Raw genomic sequence first — 26,184 nt, 5'->3', positions numbered from 1 at the left:
CTACAGGAATGTAAATGAATACATTTCTCAGCAGCAGCCACTTCATTCACTGAGCTATTTTACTGGCTGGTAGCTGGATAGTGCTGCCTTAAACATTTTCTGACAAGCTATGTCACTGTCCTACATGCTTTTATAGGTTCATTGCTTAGGGAAAGGGCTGTCATAATTTCTAATGCTCTCTCTGATTGAACGGAGGTGCTCCCTTGATTAACTCATTGTCAATAAGGTGAAGACGTTTCGCTCGTACACCATTTGCCAAGTATGGGTAAGAAAAGTAACTGTTTTAGTGTGTCTAGTAAGTCTCAATGTGTTTAATGGAAACCAGGTTCATTCATTTATATTTATGAATTACATCGCCCATTCATACCGATTAGTTATAGTAACTGCCTTTCTTAGAAAATGCTAGTTTTATACTAGATTTTTATATTTAAGCTTACATATTTGACAATATAGTTTAAATAATACCTAAAGAAATGTCAGCCCTCACTGTGGTTGAGAGTGTCCATGAAATGTAACTATATTTGTATTGGAGTGTTAGATATTATTGTTATATCCTACTGAGCCCAGGTGCCAGACGGTCTTTAATATTGCGCCTGGTTGTCAGAAATCGCTGTAATTTTATCCGAGGACTGTTCCTCCTGACAAGCAAGCACAATCTGATATTTTATGCACGCTTAATGTGAATGTCTGAGGATGTAAATGAGTCATCTACATAGCCACGGCCTCTATAAATCAGTGTCGGTGGATATACAGAAGTGAAAGTATTTCATGACCTAGGTGGAGCCAGTTCTTCTACTTTATCCATACGAACAAGGCATTTATTTTGCAGTGAATCCTAGTTTGTATTAATGACCAAAGCACGGTTCAGTGGGCAATAGAAGGTCACGAGCATTACAAAATAAAAATGTCCACCCTGATAAAAATCCAATATTTTGATCGAATGTTCTGAGAAAATAGCTCTGGCGAAATCATGGAACAATTACATTTGCTTTGTATAGAGCACACAAAATGCAGCTGAAATTTCAAAGAAAATCATAAGGTGCACGAATCACTTAGGGAAGTCTGCCATTTTTTAAATGTTTCCAACACTTTAAAGTTAATATTAAATCTCAGATCACTCTCTGTATTGAAAATTGTCATTGGGAGTGGTGTATAAAATGGGTACAGCTCACAGGTCACTGCATGAATTTCTTAGCTATGCAGTGTGTGTACAAGTCACCTTATAAAAAATTTGAATTTTTAATTCTGGCGTTAGACAATACCTTTTGATTTTAATAAACGTACATGTAAAGTATACTGATGTATAGGGGATTCCAGCCAGCCCTCTTCATCCATTGCAATGGTGTTATGTCTTTGTCATCTTACTTCCAAACTCTACAGTATATATCATGGGGCAATGAGTCAGCTCACCTCAGTCATTGATTAAAATCACTGTGAGTCAATGCTGCCTTCCCCAAGGAGCACATCTACCCATAAAGTAGTTCCCTTCAGTGCCAAGAACTGCTCTGCTAATGTGTGCATGTATAGACCAATTATTATTTTTGCTTCTAGCCACTGTTCCCCAAAATAAACGTTAACAAAAACCATGACAAAACGAAACTAGCATTGATAAAACCAAATGAAAGGTAGCTAAAGTTAAATCTATTGCTTTGCCAATGCTTGTTTGACCTCTGTGACTGCCAATACATTTAAGAAATGTGCACTTACAGGATGCAGAATGCACAGATATTTTCCAACATTCCTTGAAATAAAAGTAATATTGTATGGCATTTATTAGGCTTTGGTTGCCAAGTTAATGTGCACTTTGAACAGTGCATTTAAAGAGTCTGGAGAAAGCAGGTTTTTGGTAAAGGAAGAGAGTTGCAGTCGTTTTGGAGAAGCAAGCAGGGAATTGTTTAAGGATGGGTTCAGTGGTGGAGAAACTTAATTTACTGACCATGATGATCTGTTAGTGATCAAGATTGTGTAGTCGGTAGAAATTCACATTAAAAACTCAATATTTTTGTGGAACACCGCAAAGCATCTGTGGTGCCCAATAGTCAGAAGAAGAACGACCCTGCCCTGGTTGTTGATACCCAGATCCTCTAGAAACGTATTCTCTCCTTAATGACATACACCACAGAATTACAATGATGGATCACTGAACTAGGAATATGGTCAAAAGTTTATATCATGACCAAAAACAAGAATTACCTTTGTGTGGTGAGACAGAGGGTGTAAACCTAAATGTCTTGCTAGTCAAATAGTGATTTTGTTGTCCCTTTACGACACCCTAAAAGTTTCTGCAAACAGTCCTTTGTCTCTTAGGAACCTTTCAACTTAGGTCCAGTATCCGCATTTCTATCTTAAAAGGCAATGAATCTCTTACTTTACGAAAGGATTCAGACAAGAAACATATCGCCGGATAGGTTGTTTTTATTCCTCACTTACACTGTGGTGGTGATTGGAGCTGTCTGTAATCTGGACACGGACATGTGTTTCTAATACAGGAGCAGCTGTGGCTCCATTATTGTCAACAAGAGGGTCAACCATCTCTAAATCAAGGAGAAAAACTGAGAGGTGGGTAGTCAAGAAATCTACACATTTTGATGACAGTTTTATTATCAAATTCTTACTCGGAGGGAGAGAGTGGGATTTAGTGTTTGCTCTACCAGTCTCCCTTGACTCAGCCATAAACACCCAGAGCTATAGCAGACAGCTGTTTGAATGAGTATCTTTGTATGAAGGCTCACTATTGAGACAGGGCAGACTTTATAGACTGGATACTAGTCCTGAAGAACGGCAATGACCTTTTATGGCATTTATGTTGGTTGCAACTTTGATTTTAAGTGAGAGTAATAATAATCACTGGATATCACAATTGAATCCACAGACCAAACAACGTCTCCTACACAGACGACATCCAGCTAGTTCTCTCCCTCACAGACAAACCTACAGCCGCAAAGAACAACTTCCACAACAGTATGAAGGCAGTCACCACTTGGATGAAGGCCAGCTACCTCAAACTCAACCCTGAAAAAACAGATGTCCTCATCCTGGGAACCACCCCCGCCACCTGGGATAACTCTTGGTGGCACGCAGTGCTCGAAGCCCCCCCACACCACTCAAGCATGCAGGTAATCTCGGCATCATCCTTGATTCCTTGCTCTCAATGAATCACTAAATCAATGCTGTCTCATCCTCTTGCTTCTACACATTCCACCTGCTTCAAAAAATCTTTAAGTGGATCCCCACTGAGTCCAGAAGAACAGTCACCCAGGCGCTCATCAGCAGCAAACTTGACTACGCAACACACTCTATGCCAGCACCACCCAGAAGCTCCAAAAGAAATTGCAAAGAACCCAGAACACCACCGCAAGACTTATCTTGGACATCCTCCATCACAACCACATCGCCCATCACCAGAGAAACATCCACTAGCTCCTGATCAACAAGAAAATCAACTTCAAGCTCCTCACGCACACCTACAAGGCCCTCCACAACATCAGACCTGCATACCACATCCACCACCTCTCCTTCTACACTTCCACCAGACTGCTCCACTCTGCCAACCTGGCCCTGGCCACTATCCCATGAATCCGAAGACCATGGCCAGAGGAAGATCCTTCTCTTACCTCACAGCAATGATCTGGAACTCTCTTTCTCTACATCTCAGGCAATCACACTCTTTGCCTCACTTCAGGAAGGACCTCAAGACCTGGCTCTTCAACTGAACTGGCTCTTCGACTGAACTGCAGAAGCCCCCACCGTAACAGGTGATTCGCCACACTCTATAAGAATCCTGATAGAATTGTTTTTAACTTTACCCTTGTGACCCACCTTAAAGACCACCAGTCTCAGTATTCCAAGAGATAACGTTAAGCTCACAGGGGTCATGTTACCATTCAATAATTAATCTTAAACTCTCCCTGACGAGGTTGAGCTCACCTTGACATTCAACCACCGGGTTTGGAAAGATCGCCCATGATGAATCGTGTCACGAAATCTTGGTGAAGTTTCCCACTCATAAAAGCTATGAATTTAAACATGTGATAATGAGATTTTAATTAGTACAACTTCTCAACTGTGTGCTAAACAACTGTCTGTTATACCTCTTGGCGTTTGAATGTTTATTACCACCCAACTCTAAACAAGACTATTAGGGTTAAATGTGAGCGATGCACTCTCAAATATACTAGACGTGCTCCAGGAATGACTGTTATTGAGGTGCTTACTAAGGCACTAAATAAACAATAAACATTGTGACTCTAAAATACGAATATTTTTTCAATGGAACAGGTGTGTGTAGGTTTAATTACTTGTTCTGCTTTCACCTTGCCCAAGCAAAGCCGAGCTCTCTGTGAGCTTTCTGCATTATCATATTGGAGGTTGAAAAGATTATGATCAAGAGAGACAGCAAACTGTAGAGAGAAATGAAATCAATAGAGGTAGACATGGGAGCAGACACTAAGCAGTGCAATTATTGTAGCCATTTGCAGAACATGGCCGCATGTGAGAAGTTGTAAAATTCACGATAACACATATGTTGCCATGCAACTTGGAGTTCATTGGCACAAAGAGGGGGATATGTCGGATTGTACTTCATGTGTAGTGAAAGGAGGAGGCAAATGAACCATGCTATAAACAAGAAAAATGATAATGGAAGGTGTTACCAGGAAGGAATTAAACATGCATGTTTCGAGCAGATGATAGAGTGCGTAGACCAAATGAAACATTTACTTTGGAGAGTCGACTGGTCACTGGTTAAATTCAATGTGTGAAATGTATTTATTCTTTAACATCTTAATTCCCCTTGTTTCAAAATAAGCCCTAGAAGGTTGGACACTGTCATGGTCCATCAGGTGTTTTACCTACAGCCAGTAAAGAAAAAAAGGAGAATGTTTATTTAAATAAAAACAAAGTCCTCAATAAGATTTTGCCGGTAGTTCGGGGAAGATTATTAGTAGCATTGAACACAAGGACCAGGTTGGATTTATTCCCTAGAGGAGCACTAAGTCCAACGCGCAGACACTTGTCCTACTACTGGATGAATGAGACAATCAACACGTACTATGTGCTGATTTAAGGTTGGATAGCAAAAAGATGTTTCACATGGTTAATTAGTCATACTCAGTCTCCATTTTGGTTTAAATGTACTTGGGTGGGCAATTCATTCGCTGTGTTTCACTTCTATAGGAACTGTTTACCTGCTGAACTGGACAAGGCGGCCAATTTTTAGAAGATATCTCTTACATCAAGGTAGGGTGTTGCACATCAACGCACATAAAGCAAATGACTTGCTCCTGGACGAAGCTTTAGTTTTTCCACAAATGTAGGAGTCCATTTACAACTTTGGATTAGTACTAGAACCTAAAACTCACCTTCATTTTGACCAATACAATGGTATACTCTCAGAAAAGTTTATATCTGGTCAGCCCGAGGGCTTAGCACCGCATGATCTATTTTGAGTGCTCTCAATATTGTTATAAAATGAGCTATATGAAACATATTATTGTAATGTGGAGATTGATTCTGGATGGTGTGGTGCCTTCAGAGAGATTCTTCTCTTTGCATTTTTATTGCACTGGTGAATACAGGAGCAGCACTTAAGAGCGTGGAACACACTGGGCTGCTGTACAACATTAATGAGACATCCGTGCTTTAATTGAAGTGCTTTATTGGTCAATCTGGTAGTTAAGCTGTATTGGTGTTCAGAGGGAATGGTGCTCATCAAAAGCGCCTGTGATGATGATTAAGTGCTGAGCACTGGAAACCACTGGCTCAAATTAAGCACGGGTGGACAGTATTAGGATTTTGAAATTGGCCTACCTGGTTTATAGACCTAAAGGTATTCTACAGCAGTCATTGCAAGGCAATAGGCCACTATTATTGTTGCTCATGAAATTGATCCATTTAAGGCCCCAATAAGTCAAATGGTGAGCAGTGGAAAAAGTGGCTTTTTGACATTAGTCGGGGATAGCTAAATTAAACAAATTCTAGGCAGCCATTGCACAAACCTCTGCTCCCTGCTTAGTGTGCGCTAAGCAGAGAAAATCAAAGGAATGGGGAGTGCTCACCTCCCATTGAGGGCTGAGTGACTACAAGACTTTCGCACATTTTCTACGATGGAGAAGACTGTGACAGTGGTGGAGTCATCTTATGATGTCATCTTATGCTGAATGGATGAATATTTGTACAACATAGATGCTCTCTCAAATCTATTTTCACCTGCATTGAATGCCATGAGTTTCATTTGTGACTGGAACAGGTCTCAAAAGATTTAAAATGTTCAAATGTAAGAGGAAAACTGTGTCTAGACAATACGTGGAACTAAGGAGCACTTTTATGAACCAGTGCATCAATTTCAATTCCTCTGTATGCTGCCAGACCATATCTAGCACAATGCATCATCAATCATGACATTATTACCAAATGCTCAGTTTATAACTCTTAGGGGTATATTCTCAAGAACGTGTGATAATTATCACAAAATTAGATTAAAGCAACTCTTCACATCGCAGTCTATCGTGGGAAAATAACGCAGTGTTAACGTTGTTTTCTCAGCACGGCGGTACCATGCGATAGCCACATGATAACGCGTCAAAATCAACATGACGCCGCAAGAATGCAAAACACAAATGCGAAAAAAGCTGTGATGTCCCAAACCGCGAAACAAAAATCAGCAATAACCAGCGAGGGGCCTGCAATTCCCACGCGTCCTGCGGTAAAATGCACAATAAATGCAGAGAAAAAAACTGTGAGATGACAATGTACGAGTACAACCTCACATCCGTGATGTAGAACAAATGTCCATTGTCCGACATCAAATAGGCATCTCCTCACAAACAGAAACAATGTACATTGACATGCAGTCTGTATGTAAACTGCGCCAATGCGTAAACATACATGGAACACACTCTGAAACCGCATCTTCCATTCACATTGAAGAGGGACAATCAACATCTTCGACTCCCCCTTAGGTACATGTTGCTGATGTTGTGGGACTTGAGTCACAGGGTGCATCCCTGCATCATGGTGGTACAAATGTGACCCCAAAAGAAGCCCTGTTATCACTTGTAGGTCACAAAAAACAGCCAATATGGAATGAGAGGGGACATGTGAAACACAGAAGAGTGGGATACCGTACTATCTGTGACACACAGAAATGGCATTTCGAATACATGACACACTAAACAGCCTCTCTGTACAGAGGTGACACACCCACCATCTATTATAAAATCATGAAATTGTTAGCACTACATGTTGCACTTACACTTGTCTGAGTAGCGTGCTGGTACAAATGAGTGACATGCACCCAGGGAATGTGTCTTGGAATGCATTTATTTTCCCATGTTGTGCCTATGGTCATTTTGTACTGTCCCATGATTGCTAAGGACTGTCACAATGTGACGTGCTAATGTGGGGTGTGGTCAACCTGCCTCATCCTTATCATCATCGTCTGGTGCATCTGGAACTTGTATCCATGGGGCATTGGTGCACACACATATGTTGTGCAATACACAACATGCAAGGATCATCTTGCACACAATGTCTGGGCTGTACAGGAGCCTTCCACCTGTGATGTCCAGGCACCTGAAACTTGACTTCAACATGCCAAATGTGAGTTCCACAATGCCCCTGGTGCATTTGTGGGCTGCATTGTACTGCCTCTGGGCCTTTGTGTTCGGTGCTCAGAGGGGTGTCATCATCCAAGCGCAGAATGCATATCCTTGATCACCTGTGACAGTGCAGAGAGACATGAGTCAATAGGTGGTTCTGCATGATGTGTTGGCAGGCTCACTGGTACATTGGTGTGTGATATGTGTGACTTAGTGATTCCTGTTTGACATGTACTGCTTGAAGCAAATGAGCGGCATCAATGTGTATTACGTAGCCTCATTGCTGCTCCTCCATCCTCCCGGGCCTATTCACTAGTGTGCTCAGCGCCGTTGCATCACTTGCACCCCTACGGCACACCATTGTCATGCCTGTTTGCTCATATCCACAAGCCTGACAAGGACACTGAGATGTTGTACACTGAAGGTGGGCCGCCATGTGTGTGTAGGCTTATGGTAAGGATAGTGCGGACACAGATGTAGAGTTCGTGGATGGCTGAACTCGCCATGCGGTTGAGGGTAGACCATGGCCTATGCAGCGGAATAGCGACACACACAACAGTTGGCATGTATGAGTCCTGACCCCGAGCGGGATTGCGCTCCCTCATTCACCCCTTCAGTCGAGCACGCACTCCAGGGGCATGCTACATTGCAACATTGTCCATTGCGGGATGGGTGGTGCTGACACTACAAGAAAGACACACGCATTAGTTGCTTCCTTGGAAAGGCCAAAACTTAACCATGCCCAGAGCCCCGGGTTGATCAACCACACCCCTACGCTTGACTGTTGTACGCCAGTCCACACTACTTATGCTTACAGGGGGGTACGACACTGCTACATGTCCCAGGTCTACCCCACTGCCTAAGGTGACATGGTTGCGTCCGCTGTACACAGCACAATGTAATGTGGAAGTGCCCGGGCCCATATGCATACATATTGACCACACAGACACACTTAGATAGTTTGTGAGACTGGCTATGGGCATGTGAGCCCAGCTCCTTTTATTGCCAGGTTCAAATGTACAGTGACGCCTGTGCTAGATGGGTGTGGGGTGAGTGTAAGCCACCCCTCAGGGGCTGGTTGGTGCTAGCAACTACTACAACAGTGATCAGACAATAAGAAGTTCAAACACCAAAGGTCCAGGACTTGAGCTGCACAGAGCTGCACAGAGTTAGTGGCCTTAGATGCACTGCGGCCGGCACAGGCATACTGCCATGGGACCGTGACTTGCGGTGCACTGAGGTAGGGACACGCAAGTTGAGCGGGTCCTCGTCGATGTCCAAGGTGAATGTCGCAGAGTGTTTCGGGAGACAGTGGAAGGTGTTCTTCCAGGGCATGATGCAGAAGGCAGAACCAAGCAGAAACAGACAATATGGAGGAGATGAATGCTACAGACTAATTTGTACCACCAAGTCAGTATCAGGTACATTATGATGAGGACATCCCCAAGGCCATATACTCAGATGCCACCAAAGTTCAACCAGTGAGTGTCCATGTATGTCGGGAACAGACTTAGTGGCACCGGAGCTGAAAGGGTATGCAGTCTGCAACGAGGCCTGTACAGTGATATAAGCTCTGCCATAAATAAATCAAGGCTCAGTTCCACATGTGTGACCTACTCTGCTGCAGTGTGGGCCGTAGGCAGCGGACAGTAGGGGCACACAGCCACATGTCGTTGGCTTGCGATGTACAGAGTTAGTGACACCAGAGCAGTTGTTGGTAGTATTCAATCACCTCCATGACGATGATCCTTTTTTCCTCCGGACTGAAACGCAACTTTCGCTTACACCTCTCCTTACGTGCAATGATATGAACTCTGCCAATAAGAAATCGAGACTCATTTCCAAATGTGTGACCTGCTGGACAACAGTGTGGGCCAAAGGTATTAGTCCGCAAGGGACCACAGACATGTGTGGTTGGAATGCCATGCACAGGTTTGGTGGCACCACATCAAAGGGAGTACAGTGACATCAAACGTCCCATGAACATATGAACTCTGCCTCGGGATATCAAGACTCAGTTCCAAATGTGTGACCTACTAGACCGCAGTGTAGGCCGGAGGCAGTGGTGGAGTACGTCAACGAGAAAGGAGTACTGCGGGCCTGTGTCACAGAGGCTGTGATGGTCTGAGAAGGCTGCCAAGGTTGCGCGCCTCGGGCTTGGAGCTTGCACCAGATGTGGTGGGCCCTCTTTGACACACGCCGGTGTCGTCAGGTGAGCAGTGAGGCTAGGGCGCTCAGGGGCGGCCAAGACAGGTTCGGAGACCAGCGGCCTGGGGTGCAGCAGGCACGCAGGATTGCAGGCAACACCACTCACGGCAACGGCGTCTGCCTCATGGTGGGGATGCGAGGCACAGCCCTGACAGACATGTTGGGCATTCCAGAAGAGAACCACACCCAGACCTACGTGCTTTTTATTCACACCCCTTCGCTGGCCTGGTGTATGCCGGGCCAGCCCACTCTGCTCACGCTTACAGGGGGGGACGTAACAAGCTACATTTCGGTGACCTTCCCCACTGGCTGGGGTGACATGGTTGCGTCCACTGTCCACTACACTCCTAACACCAGCAGTATATCTCGACATGTACATGTCCGTGGTCTGAATACTGCTGTCTGGCCAGCACATCCACACCACACTTGGCATTGTGTGCGTTCTCATTCATGGGTCACCATCCAGTCCTGTACCATCTACTCACAAACCCTGTGACAACTAATAACACACAAATTCGTTGTCATGCTCCGGTCCCTTCTGTAGCAAATTTCTGGGGTTCCCATGTCTTCTTATGTAGCAAAGGGAAAACATAATTGTTGGCCACTGGTCAAAGCAAAATTTCATCATTTAAATGATAAAAAAACAGTCTAAGCTAACATGTCCCCAAGTAACTAACAAATTCTAAGGGGCAGATTTATCATTATTTCACGGCGCAGCACGGCACAGCACAGCGCAGCAAGCCAACATGCTGCACTTTGTGAAAGGCAAAGGGCAGTTATGTGCTGTATTTAACATGATAAGGTGAATGTCTATATTTTCCTTGTGCTGGTGCAAGGGTGCCTGCATTACAGACAGGATTGTTGTTTGAGCAGGTAGGGACTCCTTCCTGCAAAAAAAAAAAATCTTCTGGGGCATTTTTCCCTTTCTATGTGTGCTGCAAAATACAGCACACATAGAATGAAGAAACAACAAGTAGAAATAAATATATTTTTCCTTTTTACGCCTCACCTGGAGGGGTGTGGCCTTTTGATGTATTTCCAGGTTTACTAGTAATGGTAAATCTGGTAATGCACCAAAATCCTTGGCTGGATGCATGAGAACACACATGCTTCACCCATGGACTCCTCCCTGGGGCAGAGTAACACAGAACATTGATTTGTGGTGTGTTGCATTACTCTAGATTTATCGATTGACACTGAGTCATGCAAGGTGGCCTTGTGAGGTTAAAAAAATCTGACTTAGCAGTTGTGTCACACTTGTGCTCCTTGAGTTGTGCAAGGGCAATGCAACTCAATGATAAATCCGCCCCTAAATGTCTTTATAGTCTCTTCTCCTCCTTGCAAGTCTATTTTAGGCATAAGACAGCCCAGCCTCAGCCTAACCAAATCCAAAAATGCCAGCCGTCATTTGCTTACTTAACAAAGAATGAACCAATCTTGAACCATCAAAGGCTCCTAACCTTTACATTAATGCCCACATCTCATGTAGGTTAACCAAATCATATCCTAACATCCTGGAAACCTTTTAGTGCCCCCACTGGCTCATGAATTCCCACCTCCATTCCCACAATTAACTCACAGTGTACTGATGAATCATTTTAGAGACAGTTTACAGGGCCTGGTATCTACAAATAATGGGAATACCTTGGACATTTGATTTCTACCACAGCTTTTGACAGTGACTTTGTCCAAAGAATTTTACATGCCATGAACATGATGGACAGAAGGCAAGTTTATCAAAGAACAAGTAACTTTATAGTTATAGATAGTGAAGTGAATTAGTGATAATTAGCAGGTTAGAAATATTTATGAATCAACTAATTAATCTGTATGTGTAGCGCAAACACAAGAAACTACCCCTTTCTTTCTTTTGATTTGAACCTGCTCTAGGAAGATCTGCTGGAAGGGTTGGCAGAAGATTAGAGGCCTTAAAGTGATCATGGGGGTTTAGTGTAGAACACAATCCAATGATTAGGAACTCCTAGAACAAAACACTTTGTGGTTGCAAATCTTACACATCACAACATTTCTGGATTTTGCACACCAAAGAGCATTTTCAAATCCTCCAATCTCTTTTTGATAGTTGGAAAAGTCACTGCAGCTTGAAAAATAGGATTCAACCCTTACCAAATGGCATATAGCAGTTAGCTTGGAAGGGGAATTCCTTTCCTGTTTGTAAGTTAATGGTTTCAGACCATTGATCAATTACCAGCTCACAAGTTGGGGTGGTAATTGATTTGTAAATGGGACGCTATTGTTATAGGACAGCATTCCCTTTGTGAATTGTGGCGATTTGTTATTGGGGCAGAAGACAGTGGTAGAGGAGATTACTGCCTGCTCCCCCGATATCTTACAAGCATGTTAAAAAATTTTTTAAAAGCACCCCAGTCCCTTAAAATTACAACAGCTGCTTTTAAACAAAATGCTGTCATGCTGGGAGGGCAAATGCAGGGATGATGGTCTGCTATAATCTATCATTAGGTTCTCAGACATTAGTAGATGATCACAAAATGTGACCTGCTTCAGAATATTTATGACCCTAGAGCGATCGCGATGCCATAACTTTGATTAACCGGCGTCAGAGTAGAGTGATACATTGGCACTTTGGAGAAGACATTTACTGTTGGATACAGAGGTTCATCTCTGCATCAAGAGTGTGATGACCTACTGGAGATTTCTGTGCAGGATTTAACTCATACATAACGCCCCGGAGAATTAGTTCTCCATATACAGCGGACCCACCCGTTTAGGGAGCATCCTCGATAAAGTTATTCAAGACTGGTGGAATTGAAAAGCACGCACACGTCTGCCCTAGTCCTGATGAGGCCAATAAATATAGAGGCTGAAACGCATCAACATATTTGTTAAGACACCGGAAAAATTAAATTGAATGTAAAATAGACAGGGAAAACCCAAAAAAGAAAAAGGTTTTGATGCAAACAAAACCCAAAGGTTTTTAATGATGGTGATCTAAAAAAGGAATGCAATAGGTGTACAATGTGGAAGGTGCATCCTAATATATAAAAAAGGGCTAAGAGAGCCATTAAGTTCTTTATTTATCTTCTTTGTGTGTTTGTGGTATATGTATATATGATTTGGACAATATGATGATTTGTGCATAATGTAAAACAATACAGATTAATCTGAACGTAAAATAGGTGTATGTATATTATTGTTTTTTGTTCTCCGACTACAGAAATGGGAAATGTATTAGATTTATTCACGAGATTTATTTTTGACAGGAAGAGTTTAAATGAATTTTCTCTTCATCCTACTATTCAGTTTTTCTATTGATCCCGAGGCATTGCTTTTTTCTGACCGTCAGAATATTTATGAAGCAGAAGGTTTTACAACCCTTTATGGACATGAGTTTTTCAATTCAACTGATTAGTAAATCAGTTGCATCACAAAATGCTGGACAGTTCGCAAAGACAGTGTGCAATTTGAACCCACTATTTTCAACGTTTCAGGCTCCTAGGTTCCTGTTGAATGATGTCAGCCAACATACTGCAGATGACCTGGCCCATAGCAGCAAAACAGCAACCTCATTTACTGTACATCTAGAATTTGGATTCCATTAGAAGGTCACCAGATGTGAAATGCAGAGTATTCTTGGACAATATTTGTTGGTATTAAATAGATAGTCATGATGTATTCCACTCATGTCTGTGTGTATATACCTACATATATGTGTATTCTGATTGTCTAATTTTGTGTGTTCTGAGACTGTCTGGGCAAAAGAGGATGACACACTTCTTCACATGCTATATCGCAGGGGTCTCCAAACCGGTCCTGGAGGGCCGGATCCATGCCAGATTTTTTGGATATCCCCATTGAGATACATGTACTTATTTTAAAAATCTGGCATGGATCCGGCCCTCCAGGACCGGTTTGGAGATAGGAGCTGGCTCAGAAAGACAATGTGGATATATGATTGCAATAGTTGATATGGGTGGGGGCTTTTTAAGGATGTCATGACAATCAATGGTATATTAATACTTGGATAATATCAACCTGACAAAACCTGTCTGACAAAACTCCATTTTGTGAAACATCCCACATAAGCAAAAACAGTTTCCACGAAAATCAGAAATGTTTGTGAAAAAATATACAGGAGTTGGGTTTGAATCACAGATCCAGCATACGAAAAAACATAAGACCTTCTAACAATTCCTGAAATAAAAGCAATTGTAATATGAGTTTTTGACTTACTTAAAAGTCAGGAATGGGAAATGCAAAGGAAGCCAACCACAGAAGAAAGGGGAAAAAAGCTAATACATAGAGGATAGGAGAGAAAGACCATGTATGAAATATCAGAAGCGGAGTAGGGGAAGTGGCAAGCATCTCAGCAACACCATTTGATGTGGGTGAGTTGATTTAAAGCAGAGCCACAAAGGATGGGAATGGCATGGTGGTAAAGGGGCGAAGAAGCCCCATGGTTTTAAAAAAAGAAAGGCGCAAAGGAGAAAGGGGTTGGTGTGAGAGGATAGGTTACATGGGAGGAACCCTAATGAAAAAAGAAAGAGAAAAGTATGGGAGGAGAAATGTAATTGATGAAAACTTCAACCTTGCAGATGTCATTCATGGTGAGAAATGTGTGGAAAACGGTTCCATGAAAAGATGTCATTATAATGGATTGGTTTCAGAGAGTTAGTTTTTTGTCAAATACACAAATATCCCATTGGTATGTGTTGGCAACTGCTTCCAGTGACAGGCATATGATTCTAAGCACTAGAATCTATTGGTAATAGCTCACATATGATGTAAACCCCTTGCATATCATATCCAATGCTGTCGTGTGATAATTGCGTTTTTTCAGATGACAGCAATCTATCATAAGCTGTGGCATTCTCTAACAAGTGTTAACAACCTCTGATATGTGTTGATCATCTTTTGCATGGGCATCCTTGGTTTGCGAACCTCATGCCCAATGTATAATGGCAGAAAATCTAATTGTAAGGCAATATGAGGTAAATTAGGGATTTACTTAGGCTTACAAGACAGTAGCCAAATATATGAGGAAATGTGTCAACATGTTAGAATAACCCTAGTATATTAGGTATTTAATACAAATATAAGTCAGCATCTGTCTGTGCGATACAACAGTAAGCTATATAGTACTTGATGAAACAGATAAGCTGGTATTTGGAGCCAAAATGTGTATATACTTCTAAAAACGAAAAGGCAGAGTATGGAGAAAAGGATGTAATTTTGCAAACTGACAAGAGACCAATTGAGTTATTAATGAATATGAGTAAATGTGATTTATAGATAATTTCAAAAAACGGACTTAGAGATGTTTAAGATAAAGTTAGAGCATTGACTTACAATTTAACAATGGGTTGAAATACAATCAGTGCATTTCCACGTGTCCTGCGGAAACACTTGAGTAATTACCAGCAGTTGAGATTAATTCAAGCCAATCAATCAATCCACCACTTTTTTTGTTTTCTTTAATGCAGCGCAGTAGATATGACAGCTATTCCCAGATGTGGATCTTGTGCTTACTGTGCCATAGGATTCAAGCTACATCCTACTGTTGAGGTCCACATAAGCTAAAACCAGTTTGGGGTTGCTTATGTGCCACAGCAACAGTGATACACATGTTTTTGTGGCCCATCTCCTCAGATGTAAAGCTACAGATATTTATGCAGAGGGACTGATCAAGGGTTCTTCATGCAACAGACTATCTTTTGAGGAGGAGGAAGTTCTTGAAGTCATCCATGATAGTCCATGCAAAAAGGAGCTGGGCCCAGATGGGTTCCTCTGGATATATTTAAAGAGGATTCTGTGTTTTGGACCTCGGTTTTGGGCCCCCGTGCTTACTGGCGTCTTTAACTCAGTTCGTCAGAAGGAGACCCTGCCTTCTTGGTGTATGTTGATTGTCATACCTGTCTTTAAAAGGGTAATATTAATGACCCAAAGTGTTAATGACCGATATCCCTGCTTGACTTTACAACCAAAATAATTGTCAGAATTGTATTGGATTGGCTTCTTTCCTGGCTAATTCAGAATAATATCCTCTTTTGGGAGTAATATTGTTTTAGGAAGGGCCTTGGGACAATCACACAGTGTCTTAATTTACATCTTATCATGGCTAACATAAATATGCAAAGGGGCACCCCCATCCATCTTGTATTCATGGACTTATCGAGTACATTCGATTGTGTCAACAGGTCTAAACTATGGGTTACCCTTGTATCCATGGGCATTGAGGCGGGTCTGGTCTCCTTCCTAAGAATCCTCCAACAGGATCTTTTGGCTGCAGTGTGATTCGCGAAGGCTGGCGAGTGTACTGGACCTTGCAAAGTCAACAGAGAAAAACGCTAAGGTTCTGTACTTGCCCCATTCTCTTTTACTTTATATTAATGATTTGGAGAGGACAATGATATTTGCCGGGTGAATACACTACATGTTGAGAAAATGGCAGGGCCTGCATTATTGTACATGGACGACGTGACGCTTCTCACAAGATGGGCTAACGGCCTGAAGAATCTGATCTCCAGTTTTGTGGCATTTATGAAGGAGCTTAATTTGAAGACCAATTTCGCAAAAACGTTTATATTGGTGTGTGGCACTAGAAACACGAAAACTATACTTTAAGTATAAGAGGGAAAACATTTGGCAGGGTGAGCTTTTTTCTATTTCTGGATTGGATTCGATGATGCTTGCACCTGGTCTGCGTGCCTTAAAAGCAGACTGACTCATTTCTCTTGTGCTGTTGGAACCACTTTTCCCTTTCTGACAGTATTGGTGTAAAATCTATTACTCCGATCTTAGAAATCTATAAAAGGAAATACATCCAGACTGTGACGCATGATATGGAGTTATGGGGCTACAGAGATGTTGGGTCTATCCAAGTGGAGGAAAACAGATTTTGCCGACGCCTCCTGGAGATCCCTCCTATGACCCTTCATTTTTCTCTAAATCAAGAACTAGGCCTAGAGTACATTCAAATATCTCCTTAAGGTAGCTCCTTTGGCTCTCTGGTGTTCTATTTGGATGCACCAGGAAGCAGAGCTTAACTGTGCTGTTGTTTGAGCCTGTCTTTTATGTGATCATGGTTTGAACATCCTGTGGCTAAAGTATATGACTACACCACTTTGGCCTTGGGTTGTGCATACTTGTTTGAAAACCCAGATACCATTATCAAAAAAGACAAAGCCTGAGTCCAGGACTGCTTCTTTAAGCACAAGCAGGCCACTAGGGAGGCTGTGCAGGTGGTGAAGTCAGCTTTAAGAGACAATTGTTTGGTTCAGATGGCAGTGGGGATTGCTCCTTTTTTACCTTTTGTGCAGAACGTGTATGAAGGTTCCTTATTGACTCAATATAGATTAGGGATGATATGGTGGCTTTTATGTTTTATGTTTTCCACTAGTGCTCATGTTTTCACCTCCAATACCTTCGGGTCAGAGTGCGCACTGTTTTTCAGGTGCAACGTAATGCAAGGAAGCAGATTGACAGGAGGAGGTGTAGCATGGCTGGCAATGACTTCAAGCTCATTATCAGAGCTGAAGTGTATCGCCGCCATGACTCCGCCACCCAGTCACCGCCAGCCCTGCGGTAAAGTCGTGATACAGTGGGCGGGATGCCACTGGTTTGGTGACGGTTTCTGAACTGCTGCCAGGGCAATGTGGGGGTAAAACCACCAAAGTCGTTATCGTCCCCCAAGTCATTTTAACTAATGGTCGTTCATTCTTAACTGTACTTTATGCCGTGGCTTTCATAGTCCATTGTATAAATTGCTTGATGTAATATTGTATTTTATGTCTTACTAGCGAAATTTTTAAACGGTATTATATTGTATTAGGTACTGCTTAAGATATTTTAAATATTTTACATATTTAGTGTTTTCTTTTAACCCGAGTGTTTTGCAATGTGTTTACCTTTTTTGATCAACCTTGGTATGATCCAATAAAGATTATTGAATTGAATTGATATTTATGTAAAAGTGATGAAAGATGTTCTGTAAATTGAATACCAAAGTTTATACCACTCATTCAGGCTGGGGAGTAATCTCAAGCAATATAAATCTAAACTGTTGAACGTAAGGTATGTCTAAATCTGCTATTCTGTACGTTGGTCCGCTCTTTCTTCACTGCACAATGATCTCTAATGAGTAAATTGTATATTTATGAATGCATCAATTCATAAATCACTTTAACAGCAATAAATAATGTAATGTACAGCACCAATAAACGAATACAATCAGGTATTATAAGGATATGTGATAATTCTTTTGATTTCTTTGTATTTGTGCTCTCAAAAAAGGGATTCTTCTATGAAGACTCCAAGATGGTGGTTTGGAATATTATTACTAAATTGTGTTTACAGGTAGCAGAGGTGAAACAGATGTTCATCACTCATACACTTCACTATTACATAGAGAAGAAAACACACGCTGATGTTTTGCCTACATTGTAGAATTTGGATCCCACTGTAAGTCAAGCAGTCATGCAAATTCAATATGCTGTATCTTGACTACACCTTGGATAGTATATCTATCAGTTAGAATCAAAGCTGAGACAAAACTCATTAGCGACAGAACCCACATATAACAAACCCGTTTTCACTTCAGAGCACTGCCAGATAGCTTTTATATTGATAATTCTAAAAAAAAGTCCCTTTATGAAAGAGAATGAAATTGGGAACTTGCATGGGAAGTATTATCTTCCCAGCTTGTTGGACAGCAAAGCATCATTCACAATAAAAACGGAATAAACGGAAATGAAAACATAATGAAGGGAAACTGTTTCCACAAAAACAATCTGCAACAAATTCCTGAAAAGAATGGGACCTTTTCAAAAGTGGCGAAATTGATCTTAGTTTTTTCATTTATAGTTCATAAAATCGATATATGATGACTAGCACGTAATTTAAGTTATACTAGCGAGCTATTTCTATATTTGTCTGTTCACCAAATAGTAAAATCAAGTGAAGTTTTGAGGATGCACGCAATCAAAATATAGGAGACACTTTGTATAAAATTAAATTCAGCAATTATCTGCACTTTTGTTTAAAAATTTTACAAAATTTCACTCAATGAAAAGACAGACCCATGCAATCTATAAACTATTGACACCTGTTCTCGCATGCTAGTTTTTGGGCATGGCACGAATACTTAGCTGTCTAGATGTAATGTGATCATTAGAAAGAGAGCTTTAAGAAGCATTACTGATAGAACGGCTAAAGCCCTACCTACATCTTAATCTTCTCGACAAGTTTTGATTGAGCAGAAGGTGTGTGTTACAATGGAAAAAGAGTACTTGTATTGCTCTGTCTGCCTTGTGGAAAAGCTTATACTCAATACACAAGGCCCGGTAACAAACCAGTGATCACTACTGATCTGTTTATAGTAAAATGTACATATTTTGTATTGTTATTTTATGACGAGCTAATGATGAGGTGTGATCTGTCAATTATGGAATATTATGACAAAGGCAGTAGGCTTGGCTAATAAGGAGATCATATGATAAAACCAATAGACCTTTAAAGGTAGATTATTATTATAAATTGATGAAGCCTCTAGACAGGTATTTTGTTATGTGGAATTTCCCCCAAATATATTTATTTATTTGGGGAGCAGCAGGGGGATTTTGTAGACCGCATGTCCCTACCCATTATGCCTATCCTGGCACTAAGACACAAAAACAAAAATCAACTGTTGAAAAAGTGTCTGCTGCAAGGAACAATAAAAGCGTGTTAGGCTGCCTGGGGTGGCATTGCATTTTGTTTTACCAAATGTAATTTTGTATATATTGATAAGTGTATGACTGTATGCCTGATTGATGCCCTGTGGAGAAACGTATGCTTAATACTGTAGGCCTGAGTTGGTTATGGTAACTGCTAATGATAGCGGTTTTATGCCTGATTGGTTCGGTGGAAAATGTTATGTCATGTGTGAGAGGCCTGATTTCTATTTTGTAATTAAAATGTATAAGACAAAGGCAATACGCCTGAATTATTAATTGCAAAATGCATATATCAAAGCCAACAGGCCTTTATGAGTAAATTATTACATAGATTATAGTAGTAGGTATGTGTAGAACATTTGCACTAGGTTATCACTTTTAGGCCCTCTTAGAAGAGGATGTATATTATTATTATTATTATTATTATTATTATTATTATTATTATTATTATATGCTTTGCAATCTGTAATTGTATAGATGTGTTTATTTGTATAACTTTATGGTTGATGGCTAATGTCACAGGACAGTTATCTGATCTGCTTATTATGAAAAATTATGACAAAGACAGTAGGGATGACATTTATTGTGAAAGTATTTGTTAAAGTCAATGGGCCTTTAAGGACAGATTGTTATTACACTGTGACTAGATTATGTACAATATCCATCAAAGATGGACATCCAATTCTATGTTTAATTTAATCGCATGTTTATGTCAAGCTTATATCTGCCATATTAAGGTGGTAGCACCTTTAAAAAAAACTTTTTCTGCATATGCTTGTTGAATCTGTTTGGGCATTCTATTGTGAGTAGATGAGCAGGTGAATGTAATAATAAGTCAGTGGGTGGGTGAATTGATATGTAAATGAAAGGATGGTTAAAATAGTGCATATATTGTGGATTATTAAGCACCTAAACTCATTAGTGATTGGAGCGGCACTTTCATTTATACAGCAGACATATTGGCATTTCCAATGCATTGTTATCACTTTGCAGAAGACACACAATTGATGGACGGAATGCAGAGCAAATCAAAACATTCACCCCCAGTCAAGAGATCTGGGTTAAATCCATCATTCTTTTGCTCACCATGCCACCCCAGTTTAGACCTGGCCATATGCAAATCAGTCTTGACCCTGTGCCTCATGGGAACAGTCCACCCCGAACTGCCAAGCCAGGTCCTCCCTGGACCAGAAGCAAGCATCCTAGGACCGGTTTCGGTGTTTCCCCCCTCTTCAGCCAGGATAGCAGTTATCACTTTGCAGCAGGGATGACCCAGAAAGTCTTTACCATAGCACCAACATATCTGTGTCAATGTTACCTGAGAAACAAAGGCATAAACGACCTCAGTTGGCTAAATGCTAAAAAGAAACCAGCACAGATACTTTTCATGTATCCTCCAATAAAGTAAATATAGTTTTGGTGGTGATTCACAAAAGTAAAACAATGCCTCGGGAGAACTTTATAAGAATAATACTATTAATTATTATTTGTAGCAGCAGTATTAGTATTATTATTATTAGTGTTATTAATTATATTTCTAAAGTGCACAATTGCCTGTAGGGTGTCCTGGAACTTGTCATTATGAACGAACGGTTAATCTAATCTCCACTCCTGGCTAGTAAACAACTAGGTTTTAAAGGATTTCCAGAACTGCCAAAGATCAGTTGATTTCTGCAGTGCCTTTGGTGGGGCATTCCACAAGAGTACTGCTTGTATTGAAAATGCTCTACCTCTGAACCGGGAGAGTTTCAGATTTTACTGACCCAGTAAAACTGCTTCAGTTGACCTTAATTGGTGACTAGTTTGATAGTTCTTGAGCTTGTTTCTTAAGTAGACAGGACCCATCCTATGTGCAGCCGTGTACACCATACACAATGTTTTAAAATGATCCTTTTTCCTACTGGTAGCCAATGCAGCTTTTTTAAAGCACAGGCTATGGACCCCCTTCATTGGAGATCTATTACTAAACAAGTTGCTGCATTGTAGATACGCCCCAGCCTTTTAATCAGTTTGTCAGAAGCACCCAATAATCTTACATTACTGTAGTCTTATCAACTAAGGATAGTAGCCTGAACAATCAGAACTCTGTGTTCCGCTGGTAGGAAAGGTAATAGTTTCCTCAGTGTTTTAAGGAGAGCAAAACATGTAGAACATAGCGTATTAACATGTGAGGTCAGAAACAAGTAATTTTCAAGAAAATTACAAGGTTCTGAAATTCAGATTTGTTTGTGGAGGTCAGAAATATTTAGACAATGATTCTGGCAGCTCATGTTCTGAGCAGCAGAGTACCTCTGTTTTGTTTTCATTGAATTTAGGAAAGTTCACTGTTAGCTAACATGCAACATCCCTCATACACTGATAGAAACTATTGTAAGGGGATGAGTCCTTTGGATCAACCAATATTATAAGCTGGGTATCATCAGCATAATTTACGAAGGCAGCCCACCTATGATCGATCAGCTTTACCAACGGCCTTAGACATATAATAAATAGAGGAAGGCTTACTGCTGATCCTTCAGGTACACCCAAGAAACTTCACTTAGTCATCCAACCCCACTCCTGTAAAATGCTATCAGCTAGTGACTTGCCTTTAGCATGTCATTGATTGAACATGAAAGTGTACTGGGCTCTGTTATAACTTATAATGGACAGCTGAAGTCCCTCCAACCATTGTGCACAATGTACAAAATGTAAATATCAACACATAGTAAGCAATGTTTAAAGACTGGTGGAAGCTACCAACAGACAAATGTTTAGACATAACTTCAACATGAAAAAGTCGTTTTTTTACGTAGTCCAAGTTAAATTTCTGTGAATTAGAAACGGTTATTAGAAATGATGTTGCTTTATTAAAATATATCATTAAATGCAAATTGTTTCATAGGTAATTTATAACTAAAATTATCCACCAGCAGCTCAAGTTTGCTTGAAGTATTTGTCGACCCTTGAGATGATAAAATAGTCAATTAGGTTGTACTTTGATTTCAAAGTTTTCATTGTGGGGCTTTCAGACTTCAATTAAAAAAAGTTCACCTATGAAAGATTCAAGGAAGTGCTGCAAAGATAATTTCAATGTGGATTGTGATTCTTAAAAGTCGTCATGTGATGATCTAGCATTCAATTTCAAGCCATCTCACAAAATGATAGTTTCAATCTCAAGGTCAAGTAAATATTATCTGAAAGTATTTAGAATTTGTGCTGCAGAAACAGTAATATTTGTCTTGATGTTTGGCCAAAGGCTGTCAGGTTACTAAAATCAGAATAACATTTTCAAAATGTTTGGTGGTTATGTCCTGATGTTTAGTTTACACAACTTTTAGTCAAGATTGTATCCAATAACTCAGTATAAAAGGTACTTACATGTACTCCCGGTGAGCAGAATGAACTGCAGCTGCATTGCTGTAACGCCACAGTACTATCACTGATGACAACACATCTAGAACTGCATCAAACTGCGAGAGGTAAAACATAGAAGCTACAGTCAATGATAAAATTAAGATTTATTCACATCAAATCAATGAGTCTGCAAAGCTGTAATGATTTCAAATCTGCATTTTTTTCATTTATGTCATCTAAGGAAATATTGATACCGGTGCACCACTACCCGTAAACTGTGACACTCTCTCATGGTGTCCCCCACACTCAATACTGGTAATAAATTGTGTTATATATATATATATATATATATATATATATATATATATATATATATATATATATATATATATATATATATATATATATATATATATATATATATATATATATATATATATACCAGTACCTCTCCAAACATCATCATAGAGACCTTCACAGCAGTGGTGCCGCTGCATTTGGTGGGGGAATCTGAACAAATATAAATCCAGAACTCTGTTAATTTAAAAACAGTCCATGCAGCGCACCCAAGGAAATGCTCAATCCACATTTTTTACTATCATTAGGGATGGGCGACACCCAACACATTTTGGCACAAACCCTTGGTCAAGGGTCCCGTGACCAAGGCTTTGTGCCAATATGCATTGGATATCTTCCGTCCCTAACAATAATAATACTATTGAATCGAGCATTACCGTTAAATCGATACGCTGTCTCTTCTTAGACTAACAGAGTTCTGGGTTTATATATATTTATCACATATATATATATATATATATATATAAATGTATATATATATATATATATTTATATTCCAACCACTCCCGAATTTACTTTAAGAAACGGACTCCGACATAAGGAATAAGCTTTGCCATTTTAGCTGTTGTTTATTCTTCTTTCGCATGTCGCGTTTCGGCACACCTGCCTTGTTCACATATATTTTAACTTTGGCACCACTCGACAAGTCTCAACAAAACTTTTTTTTAAACGTGCTCTTTTTTGCTTAGCTTGTGCATGGAAAGTTTCTGGGTGATCCCTCAAGCGGGGGTCGAGAAAAAAGGTGTGTCCCAAAATGCATTTTCTAAAGACTTCTTTAAGAAGCGCTACCGCAAAAACTGCTGTACGGAATTACACCAAATTTGACAGGAAGCTAGATCTTAGTCCACAGCTTTTTGTGATTTGGTGTAAATCGGTTCAGTAGTTTTTGAGAAATTATGATTCAAAAATAGTTGCGAGATTCTTTGCAGGAGCACCAATTTAAAAATAGAGCATTCTGGCCCACATAGCTTTTTTTCCTTGGGCCAATTCACTGCTGTAGGGAAATGTTCTGATTGGCTGCCAGCAACATAAGAAAAATGTTGCAGGCAGCCATTATAGGACTCAGGGACTTAGTTCCCTGTCCTGAAATAAATAATTTCATGAGTGATGTCTCATAAATGATGACAAAGAACATGACATGAGTGATGTAATATGTGAGGTCATAAGAATGCATGCCGGGGTCACAAGTTATAATTAGCTCTGCTAACTATAACTGGTACATTTCTGTGTTTTTTTTGTTAAAAATGTTAAGTACATATTCACCTAACTATATATATGTTTGTATAGACGCATGCCATTTATGGGTGCTTTAGAAACATTAAGTAATAAATTATTTTGGGACTCATGCAACTTACAGCAAATCCAAAGGCTGATGCGCTGTATCTCATGACCGAAACCGCTGAAAGGAATCAGAAAGAAAACAATGTTTAGTTAAGTTATAAAAGGCTTCAAAATATTGCATTCTTTATTAGAGACTATATATGAAACCTTACTATAGTAAGGTTGTTTCAAAGAAACTTGATTAATTTACAGCCACTAAAGAAGAAGAACATATGTGCGCAAGCAGATTTACGTGAGGCAAACCTGTCTAAAAAGCATGATTAAAATAGCTAGCTACCTGACCACCAAAGCTTCAGGAAACAGTATAAAATGGAGCTGATAGGTTTATGAGTGCCCACCATACAGAACAGTGTATACTTGCTGGTATTTGACACTGCAACTCTTGAAGGCTATGTATCCCAGGAGTGCCTAGAGTATGTTGGAGATCTCGGATAGTGTATGCATTTACATATATGATAGACTTCTCCGAAAGTGAGGAAATGTTGGACCGTGGTATTATGGACAATTAAACAGTGTTAGGAAACCCAATAACAGACACATATGTAGAATTACTGGGACTGCCTTTCTCTTGAGTCCAAGCCATTTGAGTAGCAGACAGAGTTATTTTGGGTTATACATGTATGGCATTGAAATAAATGTATAGCACCTGAAGCCATACGGAGCTTTCTACTCTGGGTTATATTCTAAACTTTAAAAAGCTGCTAGCCTCTTAGAAAATGATCCTGTGGTTAAGCTGAGTGTCACAAGTGCTTTACCTTGATATGGTCCCCCTTAATCAAGCACGTTCACAACTGAACATGACTCTCGTGTGACCGCTAGGGCTGACACCCCTGGACTAAAAATATTGATCTGCTTTTAAAGGTCATGGGTTCTCCTGGAGTGCACAATGTATAAATGAATTCCTATATTGATGGAAGTGGTTATACCTTTACTTCAGTTTTATAATGCAAATGATGGACTCTCTGCTGCCCATGGGGAGGAGGGGGGTTATTGTTGTTATGGGTTTGTTATTTCCGATTTTCCAAATGTGAAACATGAGTGCATGGTTTCCCTGTTAACATGTAAATGTTTTTTTCTATTCTATTGGCCAGGTGTGGTAGTAGCTGAAGTCAAGCCTGGTTATGATCTTTCAAAATATTTCAATAAAATGATAGCAATAAAAAATGGAGTTATCAAGTTGATTTTCGTTAACCAGAACTATTTGGTTGCTAGTTGTTAGACCAATGCAAGAAGTAGAGACATGGCACGTTGAACAAGGTCATACCTGATGCCTTGCCACCTTCACTTCATTTTTCTTCCACATTTTACTTATGACAAAGGAGAGTCTGGGGTAGATCCAGATGAATTTAACTTAGGGCTTGCATTCATTACCTTTTTGGTTTAGTTGTACGCTTTCGCTGTTATCTATCCTTTCCCATTGTCTCCAAACTCCTTGTCTTTCTTCCCTAGAGAGCCCTGCTCTGTGTCATCCCTTACCTGCATAACTCCCCTGTTAGACCTGGTATTCTTATGGTGGTCTTCCTCCAAATCTTTTGCCTGCCTGCCTTCACTTTTGGTTGTATCTTTTTGTTGGCCTTAGGACACTGAGAAATTTACCACTGCTGGCTAGTGCTAAAGTGCATGAGCTTCTCCCCTAAACATGGGGACATTGG

General features: G+C 40.3%; 1 protein-coding gene across 1 annotated transcript in view; it reads right to left on the bottom strand.

Annotated features, from left to right (window-relative positions):
- TMEM163 (transmembrane protein 163) overlaps positions 1–26,184 on the bottom strand; it is a 1,005,122-nt gene that overhangs the window by 549,768 nt on the left and 429,170 nt on the right. The window contains exons 3-4 of the mRNA XM_086958858.1: positions 24,547–24,590; positions 22,859–22,950 (exon numbers count right to left, since the gene is read on the bottom strand). Of these exons, the coding sequence (XP_086814984.1) occupies positions 22,859–22,950; positions 24,547–24,590 (136 nt within the window). The remainder of the gene's footprint in view (positions 1–22,858; positions 22,951–24,546; positions 24,591–26,184) is intronic.

The sequence above is a fragment of the Lissotriton vulgaris genome, chromosome 2_1, assembly GCF_964263255.1.
Source record: "Lissotriton vulgaris chromosome 2_1, aLisVul1.2, whole genome shotgun sequence".
Classification (NCBI taxonomy): domain Eukaryota; kingdom Metazoa; phylum Chordata; class Amphibia; order Caudata; family Salamandridae; genus Lissotriton; species Lissotriton vulgaris.
The sequence above is the reverse complement of the archived record's forward strand: the minus strand, read 5'-3'. Positions and strand labels throughout refer to the sequence as shown.